Below are 12,556 nucleotides of genomic sequence, written 5' to 3' on the forward strand. Positions count from 1 at the left end.
AATTTTAACTAATAAAGTAAGAAAAACACTAAAACTTACATATGAGCTCAAGTTGACAATTAAGAAATTAAGACACAAATATTGAATTATATTTGGGCAACACTCTTAAGATCTCAAAACAATTTCCATATTGGAAATATTCTCCATTGATGCGGCGCCACCCCGACGCCTCTGTTCAATGTCCATTATGGTTTCACCACCCCTCATGTTTCGAGCCGCTTTCATTATCGAAGTAACATGCAAATCAATTTCCTTATTGATTACATTGAAGCGGTGACTCAATCTGTGCTCATCCTCGTTGTTGAGGTTCATTGTTTCTTTTTGAAACTTCAAAAATTTGTTTTCCAAAATGGTTGGGCTTGGAGTGCCGTGCAACCACCAATGATAAGACCATTAGTAAAAAAAAAATATAATTCCTACAAATACATTCATCTTTCGTTGTATTAAATTTTGGTTCCGCTTTCTTATTTGCTTTTTGTGAACTTAGCTATATTCATACTCCCTCCGTCCCCATTATATAGACGGAGAAGTGAGTTTCTCTTAGAATAAGAATTTTTTTTGATTTCCTACATTTTCATCCTCTTTCCTGTTTTATCCTTTGTACAATTTCCAACACTAGAAACATTAACTTAATTGTGGTGATAACCACCTATAATAAATAAGGACAATATATGAAAAAATCCATCTTGGAATTGAAAGTCTGCCTATCTAATGAGACTATAAAGTTTTACAACTTCACCTTTATAATAGGGACGGAGGGAGTAGTATTTTGTAAATATAATATTGGAAGATTTCTTTTGTTGTTGAAAAATTCGAAAAAGTTCTGAAAAATATAAAAAGATACAAACGTGAAGTTGAATATTCGTAGGGGGAATTTATGGGCGGTCATCAATGTGTCAAGCGATAGAATCTATTTTCCAGCTTTTGAACAACCGCAAACTTACCTCGTTACCACTTCTCCGACAAGTAGCACGTGACTATAAACACCACCACCAACAACCAGTCCCTTTAACCGTCAGATTAGTAGTTGGATGAGAAACTCGGCAATCAAACGTCCCACATCCAATCTATTCCTTAAACCTCGTAACTACCTTAACAATAATCCAACGGCCAAAATTCCTCTAACAGCATTGATCGTTGAGTTACCTCCTCTCCTCCTCCTCTTCAATCATCGTCATCAGGAAGTTTTCATTTCTGGGTTTCAAAATTTAGGGTTCGTCAGCCATGATTGAATGGAAAAGCAAGAATGTGTTGGGAGTGATATTTGTATTAATCCTAGGTCAAATTGTATCAACTAATCTAGCTGTTACTAGTTTCACTTCTTCACTCTTATCAAATCGAAGTATAAATACACCACTTACTCAATCTCTCTGTACTTACACTCTGCTCGCACTCGTCTACACTCCTATCTTCTTGTCCCGTCGACAGAAATTGATGGTAAGAACAGAGGTTTGATTCAATTTATCAATTCAGCAGCAATTTGTCAATTTGCAGGTTCCATGGTATTGGTATCTTTTGTTGGGTTTTATTGATGTTCAAGCCAATTTTTTGGGTAAGTAGCTGAAGAATCTATGTTTTACTGGTAGAAATGATTTGCAAAATTGAAATTTGGGTGTGTATTGGTGTAATCATTGGTACTAAATTTGGAATGTGATTTGATTTGTAGTGATTAAGGCATATCAATATTCGTCTATTACTAGTGTGACGTTATTGGATTGCTGGACAACACCGTGGGTTATGATCTTAACATGGATATTCATAGGGACTAGATATAGCCTATGTCAGTTCTTTGGTGCAGCTACATGTGTGGTTGGTCTTTGTTTGGTCCTCCTGTCGGATTCATCGGGCGGTGGCTCATCAGGTAATTGCTTTTCTTAATTCAGTTCAGTTGATTAAATTGAGCAAGGGAGTGGCTTGATATTGCATTAGACAGCATTGTTTGTTCAGTTGTCGGGGTACTAATTGAAACGACTTCCAGGTGGGTCGGCTCCTCTTCTTGGTGACGCGCTTGTCATTGCTGGAACGCTTGGTTGTGCATTAAGTAATGTTGGAGAGGTCAAAAATCATCTCGTGCTCATTTTCGTTCATAGCTTGTCACTTGTGAGAGTCCACTGGACCTAATCGTAAGTCAATAGCTATAGTGGTTTTCTTTACCTTCATAGTTTTTGGTGGTCATGATAAAGAGGTTGCTGCTTTCATTTACATGCATGACTTGTGTGTCCTCGGTATATGCAGGAATTCTGTGTTAAGAAAAAAGATCTTACTGAGCTTCTTGCAATGCTCGGTATTTTCGGAATGCTTGTGAGCATATGCCAGGTGTATTCTTTTTGAAGTTAGTTTAATTTCCGTTTCTGTCAGTAGTTAATGACTTTGTGCCACGGCTTGGCAAAATCAAAATTTGTTTCATTCTTTGACCTATCTTAGACTACTACTTGAGAGGAGTAATTTGGAAGCAGTCAAATGGTCTCCCGAAGTTGTAAGTAATTACTTGTTGTATGTCTCTGATTTGTGCAATGGATATACTCAATCTGTACTAGTTAACTACTTATCTCATGTATTTCCGTCAGGGGTTGCTTACGTTGATCTAGATAAGGTATCTTATTCGCAGTGAAGTTTAACTGATAATTGTGCTTCCCTGGTTTTCAGATATCACTTTTTGGTGGCTTTGCACTATCAACCTTTATGTTCTACTCAATTGTTCCGTATGTTTTGAAGGTCAGTTTCAGATTAAAAATTTGTGAAACTGTTCTGTAAGTGGGAATCCAACAAGTTCACAGCACAAACAGAGTTCTATTCCTGCTTGAAAACCACTTCTTTAAGGAGTGACGGACCAAATTGGAACGCAATTTCATGGTTCACCATTTTCTTCAAGCGATGTTTGTTCTGTTCATGCAGTTGGGAGGATCTGTGCTATTCAACCTGTCAATTCTAACATCTGACGTATGGGTACTCATCATTCGGGTCTTCGTTTATCAGCAGAGTGTAACTATCCCTGAACTCTACTTACTTTGCTTCTAGTTTTAGTTTCTTTTAAACTTACACACAAAGTAACTAGCGAACCTGATCACCTCATTGCAGATCCCCTGGTTATACTATCTCTCCTTTGTTGTCGTGGTTGTCGGACTCATCATTTATTCAACAACGTAAGTTCATATTCCAACTGCAAACATGGCTCTTCCACTTAACATCTCAGTATATCATTTGCAACTTCAATTCTTTAACTCATTATTCTGATACACCTTTTTATTTACTCTACCAGGGACAGGAATGCTATCAGTGCAATAAACTCTGAAACTCAGGATGACGATGTACAATACCAAATACTCGACGAGGAAAATGAGGGTGGTAGAAATGAGACTTTGACAACTTAATATGTGATTATCGCGCAATGTTCTAGCAGCAAGTAAAGGCATTCCAATCCTAAATGTTGTGATTTGTGTAGATATTCTATTCCTTTGAACACAATTCTTATTTGAGAATAAATGCACAAGTAAAGCATTCTAGCCGGTTGAATATATGACCAATTCATCAAACTTTAAGATATGCATATGCTGTTCTTGTTTCACTGTTTCGAGTTTGGCACAAACCATAAATTTGTGGTTATGAACTGATAATGCATTGCAAAAACATCAAAGTCATTCGAATATAAGCATTAAGCTACACATTGATCTGTCTACAAAGGAACAAGCAGTCACACCGGCCAAACTATGATTCAATTGCATATCTACTGTGAAACAAAAATTAAGCCAGAATAAGTATACTCATCTGTCATTCCCGTACTTGTTTGTTTCCAGACAGGCTGATATTCATGAGTCATGGATCACCGAAAATGCGCAAAAGCTCTATTTGCCTCGGCCATTTTATGAGTCTCTTCCTTTTTGCGTACCGCATCCCCACTCCCATTAGCAGCATCCATCAATTCCCGGCTTAACTTAACATCCATACTTTTCCCCGGACGTTTTCTGGAAGCCCTCAACAACCAGCGGATAGCAAGTGCCTTCCCTTGTGCATATCCAACCTCAATAGGAACCTGATGAGTCGATCCTCCCACACGTCTCGATTTCACTGTGAGTTACTCCTTGTATCGCATCACGCAAAACAATCAACGGATTCGTATCAGTCTTCTGTTGAATCTTTTTCAGTGCTCGATAAATGATTTGATAAGCCAGTGATTTTTTTCCCGTTCTTCAGAATCCGATTAACCATCATGTTAACTAATCGGTTACGATAAACTGGATCGAGTTTTCCTGTGTTTTGATTAACCCATGGTTTGGAAGATGAAACTGAATTCGTAGTGTCTCTTCTTGAACCCTTCATCATTAGCGGAGGAATACTTGGAGATGAAGCATTAGGTGATGATGGGTTGATCATCATCAAGAAGTTGTTGTAGTTTGGAGATTTGAGTTTATTACTGTTATTGATCAGAGAATGATAAGATGAAGAAGAGAGGGTGATTGCTCCATTGAAAGATACTGATGCAGCAGCCATGGCTGCTAAATTAAAAACCCTAGAAGGTGATCAGAGGAAAATGAAAGAAATGACAAAATTGTAGATTTTGGGCCTAGGCCATCTAGGCAACAGCCGACAACCCCCATTCTTTGGGGCACCCCACAATTCTCTGTTTGGGGCACCCCTCATTTTTGGGCTGCACGTAACTTGTGGCTATACATGCCCAAAGAGAGTTATCTCTAAAGCTGATAACATACATATCTTCAAGCTGCCTTTTTCTTTCACATTTTGATTTTCTGGTGGTAGTTGGAGAATATTAAGCCATGGTTGCTGCTGTTGTCAGAAAATTCTTCGCTCCTGCGTCTGCTAAGTTGAACTTTCCGCATTCATCTTCTTCATCTCTTCATCAATTCAGCACCCAACAAATTCTATTCACTAACAGCCATTTTAGTACTCATTCTAGCAGTAAATTGAATGAAAGATCTGCAGGTAACAGAATTCCAATAGTTGTATTGAAGGCAACATCCAAGAATGACCAGAATATTGTTCAAGCTGACAGTGAGGATGGTGTGTCCCTTGGTACCATGAAGTTGCCAGCCAATATCGATATCCCCAGATTCGAAAGCTTGTTATTCCAGGTAAAGCAATGAATTCATCTCAAATTCAGATTAATGCAAAAGTTACGCGGTTCTAAATTTGTCTTTTTGAAATTTTGATCTGCAACAGTGGGCTAACAGCTTGTGCCAAGGATCTAATCTACCACTTGCATATCCGCTAAAGGTATGACAATGAATGGTTTATAATGTGCTAGCATCATCTATATTTAGCAAGTAACTGTTAATTTTAGGCTGTGAAATGACTTTGGGGGAGTTTGTTTCGAAATACAGGTGGATAAGATAACAGGGGGAGCAAGACTGGCGTTCATTACAATTAATAATGATGGCGAAACTGAAGTTTATGTTTACATAGATTGCTTGGTAACTCCATCAACTGATGGTAGTGGACCAGTTTTTCAAGCAATAAGAAATGGAGGCGCCAAAGATCAGACGCCGCCAGGGGAGCCAAGAATTATGAGAAGCTTACTTGAAGCCCTAAAGAAGTGTGTCGAAATCGCTAGAGTTTAGTTATATACACATAAGTAAAAAAGATAAGGTATCGCTAGAGAATTAGCAGCCTTTGTGTTTAATTTCAGGGTTCATACTTGCTTTCCCAAGGTGTAATAATAATATACAGTTTTATGTTTCAAAAATGAGAGTTTAACAGGGCTGAATTGGGGGCCCTGAATCAGTAATCGGGGACCTCTAGCTACAGGACAAAAAAGATCATGAAATAGTAACTGAGAGTTATTCCTTATCCCACTTTTTTAGAAATGGCTAAACTATCCCTGGATTATTAGTGTTAATTGAATGTTGATTAGTTGTTAATTAATTTGGGTAGATTAAAATCAAATTTAAGGATAAAAATTTGATAAAAGAAAATTTGTGTTTTTGTGTTGTGGAGAAGAAGAAGTTGAGTTTTGGGGGAAAACTTAGGGTTATTTGAAATGAGTGATTCTAGTGGAGGAAATGATGTTGGTGAAGCTTCAAACAACAACAATGATTGGGTTGATGGCAAGATTGTCTCAACTAATCATATGGATTGGATGTTTGATGAGGAGATGTTGATAGAGGAAGCTATGAACAATGGTGCAAATGAAGATCCCATTGCTCAAAACGAAGGAACCAACACTCAAAATGAGGAACCCTAAGCTCTAAACAATCAGGTAAACTTCCTATACTCTTCAAATCGCATGAATGGTGCTCCAAGTGGTCGATTCATGGTCACTATGCAACAACTCAGTGTGAGGGTCGTTAGGTCGTGGGTATAATTAACTAACGACCATGTAGAGTCGTCAATGAATTGGCACCAAAATAAACGACTCCATTGTTCAGTTATGAAAAATTATCAATGAGGTTCCTAAAAGATGACGACTCCATCATTTAGGTCATATAGAGTCGTTAACTCTATATATTTAGAACCGAACGACTAGAAAACCTTTTACTCTCTGTAGCTATCACTCTAAGGGTCGTCAGTTAAGCATTACTATATACGGACGACCCTTTCATATTAAATTAGAGTCGTTTTTTTATACATCTCTAATATTGACAACTCAAACTGTTTTTTTTATTAGAGAAGGATAAAATAGGTATTTCACCCTCATTTATGGAAGTCCCATATATTTTTGGGCGTGGGTATAAAATGTGTCATGGCCCCCAATTCAGCCTTGGAGTTTAAGTCTGCTTGTAATGAGGGGACAAAAAAACAACGAAAATTAAAAAAAACAACAACGCCGTTGCCGGGGATCGAACGCGGATCACCTGCTTGACAAGCAGGAAAACTGAACCATTATACTACAACGACTTGATTTGCTAAGTTAGTCCCTTGCTAAATTTAGTTATCAAAAGGATTCCGTCCTTCGTGACCGGCGCAGCCAAACAGTGTACACACAAAAGAAACAACAAAAACTGACTGAATGAACCCTAAAAAGGGCACCCACAGAAGAACAACCCTAGTAAATTGGGAAAAATCAGAAGAAAAAAAAACAACAAAAACCAGAATCCAAAGTACTGTTGATGAGGTTATTCTAAACTTGCCAATAATGAAGGTCTAGTTATCATCTCACCTCTTGCCAAAACAACCACCCCTTTTTTGCTGCAGTGAGACTTACCCTGATATGTATTCCTCCCCATGATAGTATTATCTCATTCATTCTTCTTGTTTCGTAATTCTCTGAATTTACCTTTTGTTAAAAGAAAAATCAGCTGATAGATTAAATGCCTAAAGTCATGATTCGGAAATGCATGACGACCTCAGAAACATTGTCCAATAATTAGCAACTACAAGTCTGACATACCCCACCAATAATGTATGTCAAAATCTAATCATCCAGTATAACTAGATGGATGTGCTGGCCGCATGCCATGTTTTTGTGGATTGGATCTGCTTTATTCCAGGAATATGAATATCTCTTTTACATGACATACCTCACATGTCAGAGAATGTTAAAAATTGCTAACACACTTTATGTTTCTTGCATAGGTACAATCATCATCCATATATATTTCCCACCATGAAGGCAAATCCACGATAGGAAGAAATTACAAATGCTCCATTTGAAAACCAACAATGGCACAGTAGGTATGATTTTGTGGCAAGGGTGTTTTAGCACAAATGTAAGGCGCTAAAAGAAATAATAGATAAGAATGTCTTTGGAAGGGTGGCTGGATATGTTTACACAATACTGCATATACACATATTTATTTTTTTGGACAAGGCAGACAAAATACATACCCTGGAGCAAGTGGATAACATGGAATGTGTTGAATTCCCAGATATGAAATAAAAGGATCCAGAAATTTTTTTGACTATACATAGATGCATGATTCATGGATTGTGTGGTGCTAGGAAACCAAGTGAAAGTTGCATGGATGACGGCATGTGCACCAAAGACTATCCGAAACAGTATGCAGAATCAACTTCAATTAGTGAGAACGGGTATCAAGTCTATCGCCGACACAATGACGTTCGGGTTTTCCAGTATCACAACCAGTCATACACTAATATGGATGTGGTCCCTTACAATCCACATGATACCGGGATGTTTGACTGCTATATCAATGTCGAGGTCTGATCCAACTTCCGACCCTTGAAGTATATACACAAGTATATCTACAAGAGACATAACTTGATGATTATGGTTGCTAGTGGTGGCCCCAACGAGATTCTTTAATATCTGAATGCAAGGTATATCGGAGCACCTGAGGCCGCTTGGCGATTACTTGAAAATCGTTTACACAAAGAGAAGCCCAAAGTACAATGGCTAGCCGTACATCTTCCGGGTAAGCAGAGAATTATTTACGATCCCGATGATCCCGTCAAAGTAATTCAAGATAAGGCAGAAAATGTACTAACCACGTTGATAAGCCCAGGCCCCCCTATCTAATAGTTAGGGTGGATAACCTCCATTGTAAATCCCCAAAAAAGGCCCTCCACAAACCACAATACCCTCCACCACTTCTCTCAATCCTGTGTCAAAAATATTCACTTCTTATGTAGTGTATTCTGGGCAGCAAATACGAAGCCCAAAGAGTAGCTTAGAGATGCCCATACACGCACGAAGAAGTAACAATCACTCTGAGGATCACGGAGCTTGGATAAAACTTGCATTAACTCTACTGCCTTCTCATCTCTCCTAATGGAAAGTCCCTTCACAAACCCATCATCAAGGCTGACCGCACCACCCAATATTTTGACCCCATTACTTGGCCTTGAGATTCCAGCAGGGAACATCCCATCCCTTAACTTCCATCCATCACAAGAGGGACAAAAAATTTATGTTTTCTTAATATTCAATATAAGCCCAAGTCCCGGCCCTTCTGTATGAACATTAATGAGTGCCTTGGCCGCTTCTGCAGTGTCACCAATAACAGTACTATCATCAAGGTACCAAGCCTGTAAGGATAGCATGCACTGTTTATTTATCTTTGCTATAAGCTGATGAAGCACTAAAGCAAACGACAATGGCCCCAAAGGGTCCCCTTGCTGTACTCCTGTAGACGAGTAGATATAATAGTCTCACACATACAATCTTGCAGGTTATCCATACAAGTATTCAACCCACGGCGATAAATATGGACATAACTTACGTACCTCAAGAAGCATGGATGTACGGTCGACTAAATTAAAAGCATTGGTGAAGTCCACAGTTAACATAGTGAGGCTAGCATCTGTATGATGTTTACTGACAAACCTGTTCACTGCATGTAGAATTTCCTCAGCGCCTCCTGAGACACCCACCCCAAACTGGAAGTCATGTAAGTAACCCGTCATATCTTTGCCAACCCCCTTCATTGCTACCTTGGACACAAGACGACGCCAAATCGTCCCAACAACAATAGGACGAATGCTTTTGTCTGGCTTAAGGAGAGGTGTCAAGGGTGCTGATGCAATGAACTCCGCAAGGTTGAGTGGACATCTACCACTCAACCACAAATTAACCACCCTTGTTATTGCCGTTACTAAGTCAGCAGCAACAGTGGAACCTTCGCCACAAAAAGCATCCAACAAATGTTGTGCTTGCAGACCATCCTTTCCGCACGAAGTTCCTTTTGGAAACAACTTAATACAACTTAAAACAGTCCCTTCTTCAGCTATCAAAGGCGTCTCATGTAGCGAAATACTATAGGTTAAATCCATAAGAAAGAGCATATACCTACCATGACTTCCCACAAAAGTTTGTATGGTCAGGTAAGATACGGTCCTTAGTCTACATATCCATTTTCTTCTTCAATTTACATAGCTATCAATCAAATAATAAGTTATTGAGATGATTGTGGTAATAGTATGATTGTGGTAGTGGTTACTAAAATGGTCGTCGTTACGTGTGTTTAGTTACATGTTTGTAAATATCCATTTGAATTATGTTACTGCAATTAAACTTGTTTCTGAATCATGTTTCTGGGCATCATGTCATTTTTTCAGATAAGAAATGGTCTCCTCGAAAGAAAGGCTTTGCTGTTGGGAGAATGTATTTTGCCGCCCAAAACTGTGGCGAACTGTATTATCTGAGGTTGTTGCTTACAGTAGTAGCGGGGGCAAGGTCGTTCAAGCACCTGAAAACTATGATGAAGAGTGGTGTTCAAGAGGTTCATTGGACTTTCAAGTCTTGTATCACACTAAATTTATTGGAAGATGATGGCGAATATGATAAATGCTTGAAAGAATCCGTCGTCATCAAAACTGGGCGGCTGTGATAATTGTTTGGTGTAATACTAACCAAGTGCAGTCTTACACGACCAGAAGTTCTATGGGAGAGGTATGGAAAGGATATATGTGATAATTTACCATTTGGGATCAAAAGACTATAGGGAATTGAAAATCCAATGGAAGAGCAGGTTCTTGATTACAATCTTTACCTCATAGAGAAAATAGTTCAGGAGGAAGGGAAGGAAATGAAGGATCTTGGAATGCCCTAATGATAGACGCATTTATGTGTCTATTTTGATCTCAATTTCATATATTGTTAGTACCCATTTCTTTACTTATTTTGGCATTTTGTGTCTTTGTAGTTGTTTTTGGAGAAATAAGATTTTGCGGCGAAATTGGCACGAATAGTGGTTTTTGCGCTCGTGGGAGAAAATTACTATACGGACCCCCATTTTTGGATAAGGGGTACCTTAATTACTAAGGGGCACCCAATCAATAAGGGCTATCCTCTTTACTACTCACCACCACTTGCTATTCGCACCCCAGCAGTGGATTAGGGGGACACCCTTCTTCTTCACGATTTGAATTCTCAAATTTGGCAGGAGATTTGGATTTCACGGACAGAAGTTAGGGTTTGGATTTTTGGAGGTTTCAGACGAGATTCAATCGCCAGAATTTGGTTCAATGGACCTGTTTGGATTTAACAGGGATGTTATGGGCAATTTTCTCGACTCAATTGGGTTGGATAATTGGTTCTCGTAAAATAGGGGAATACCTTTATCAGGTTTGTTGAGACTTTCAGGCGATAACTAGGGAGAGATTTAACTAGGGTTTCACGGGAATGGATTACTATAGGCCTGTTTCGATGGAACGGGGAAGGTAACTTGGTTAGATTCGACAAAGTAGCGATAGATTCTCGGATTAGTTAGAACAGTGGATTGGAGATTATCACGGGTTTATTTGTGGAAGTTGCGAATGGAGGTAAAGCTAGAATATCTTCGTGGGATTTGTTTGTATCCTAGGAAGAATTTTCACAACCCACAGACGCGTTGAGAAGCTTGGGGAGAAAATCACGTGGCTTGGTAGGGAAAGAAAAGTCCGAGACTTTTGGGAGAAGAATAATCAAATATTCTCTAATCTTTGAAAGGCATGTGGTGTATAAATAGCCTGGGTACGAGTTATAGAGGGGTTGTCTAGAGTTTGGGGTCGATAGAATCGGATCAGAGAAGCGCAGGTGAAGTTGCAGGAATATTCACCTGCTGCTGGTGAAGAAGAGAAGCTGAAGAACATTGGACAGAGGAGGACAGTCGCAGAGGCAGTCTTATTTAAACAACACAACAGAAGTATCGTTGTTCAACAGATCTCATATATCACAATCTTGTCATCTTTTCTATGCAACAGTTCAAAACCCATTGTAACAGTCTGTTTGTAACGCCTTTCTAGCGTTGCAAACTGTATGCTTTATTAGTTTTCTCTTGTTTTTCACACTTTTGAGCTATAAACACCTATTTTGAGAACGTGAATATGAGGAGCTAAACCCCAACACTGGGATGACGGAGGAAGCCATGTTTCACAATTGCTTGGTAACTATAATGATTCTTCATGACTTTTTGCATTGATTTAATTATTTTATGATTTTTATTAATTAGTTGTGATTTTGTCTGATGATGTATGCTTAGACTTAGAGCTTTTGATGCGTCATGCTTATGATTTACAATTAATCTTTTACAAAATCTACCTTTGGCAAAGAAATAGAGTCCATAGAAGAGCAAGAATTGTTATGAATCAATATACAAACCAATTGAATGTGATTAATGGTGGAAACCCGATTCCCAGTTCTCTCGATATTTTGTGACAACCGTGTATACATTTTTCTTTATTGTTAGTGTTTTCTATTTTTAAGGCTTAAATCAAACCTTTACAAGCCCGAGTTGAACGAATCTTTTTATCACTATCTACAACGCATCAATTTTTGGCGCCGCCGACGCAGATTTGTATTAAGTTTTAGGTTTTAGATTTTTTTTATTTTTTTATTCTCTTTTACGCCTTTGGTATTTTTCTATTCTTTTTCAGATTTGGAGCGAAGCTACAAAGAAAGAAAAAGCGCTATAAAAGGAAAGCATCGCCAAAGAAGGAAAGAAAAGAGGAGTCTGAAAGGAGTGAAGAAGATTTTGTATATATTTAGATTTTATTTCTTTTATTTTTGGAAAATTGTATTAGTGTTTGTTGTATTTTTGTAATTTTTCTTTTTTTATCTTTCGACACTTTTTGGACTTTATTTTTGTACTTGGACACTATTTTTAAAACCCTAAAGAAGGGTTAACTTTTTTTAAATAAAACTGTTTGCAGGGAAGGAAGACAG

General features: G+C 38.4%; 2 protein-coding genes and 1 pseudogene across 2 annotated transcripts; 2 read left to right on the forward strand and 1 right to left on the reverse strand.

The window, feature by feature from the left end:
• The first annotated feature begins 1,144 nt into the window (after positions 1-1,144).
• Positions 1,145-3,529, forward strand: LOC113322938 (solute carrier family 35 member F2-like). The gene is made up of 10 exons (XM_026571134.1): positions 1,145-1,437; positions 1,495-1,552; positions 1,667-1,861; positions 1,979-2,055; positions 2,236-2,318; positions 2,425-2,476; positions 2,647-2,715; positions 2,896-2,982; positions 3,079-3,143; positions 3,260-3,529. Exons 1-10 carry the CDS (start codon positions 1,225-1,227, stop codon positions 3,369-3,371), a joined length of 1,011 nt encoding a protein of 336 aa, XP_026426919.1. The 5' UTR covers positions 1,145-1,224; the 3' UTR covers positions 3,372-3,529.
• Positions 3,530-3,577: 48 nt separating this feature from the next.
• On the reverse strand, positions 3,578-4,517 carry LOC113322937 (annotated as a pseudogene).
• Positions 4,518-4,704: 187 nt separating this feature from the next.
• Positions 4,705-5,754, forward strand: LOC113321234. The gene is made up of 3 exons (XM_026569121.1): positions 4,705-5,087; positions 5,176-5,229; positions 5,337-5,754. Exons 1-3 carry the CDS (start codon positions 4,773-4,775, stop codon positions 5,571-5,573), a joined length of 606 nt encoding a protein of 201 aa, XP_026424906.1. The 5' UTR covers positions 4,705-4,772; the 3' UTR covers positions 5,574-5,754.
• Positions 5,755-12,556: the final 6,802 nt, after the last annotated feature.

Source organism: Papaver somniferum, chromosome 11, assembly GCF_003573695.1.
Source record: "Papaver somniferum cultivar HN1 chromosome 11, ASM357369v1, whole genome shotgun sequence".
In the NCBI taxonomy this organism is placed as follows: domain Eukaryota; kingdom Viridiplantae; phylum Streptophyta; class Magnoliopsida; order Ranunculales; family Papaveraceae; genus Papaver; species Papaver somniferum.

Coding starts and splice junctions, on each gene's coding strand:
- LOC113322938 (XM_026571134.1), top strand. CDS start 1,225: ATGATTGAATGGAAAAGCAAGAATGTGTTGGGAGTGATATTTGTATTA. Junction 2,319..2,424: donor CTTGTGAGCATATGCCAGGT/GTATTCTTTTTG, acceptor GACCTATCTTAG/ACTACTACTTGAGAGGAGTA. Junction 3,144..3,259: donor CTCATCATTTATTCAACAAC/GTAAGTTCATAT, acceptor TTACTCTACCAG/GGACAGGAATGCTATCAGTG.
- LOC113321234 (XM_026569121.1), top strand. CDS start 4,773: ATGGTTGCTGCTGTTGTCAGAAAATTCTTCGCTCCTGCGTCTGCTAAG. Junction 5,088..5,175: donor TCGAAAGCTTGTTATTCCAG/GTAAAGCAATGA, acceptor GATCTGCAACAG/TGGGCTAACAGCTTGTGCCA. Junction 5,230..5,336: donor CACTTGCATATCCGCTAAAG/GTATGACAATGA, acceptor TTCGAAATACAG/GTGGATAAGATAACAGGGGG.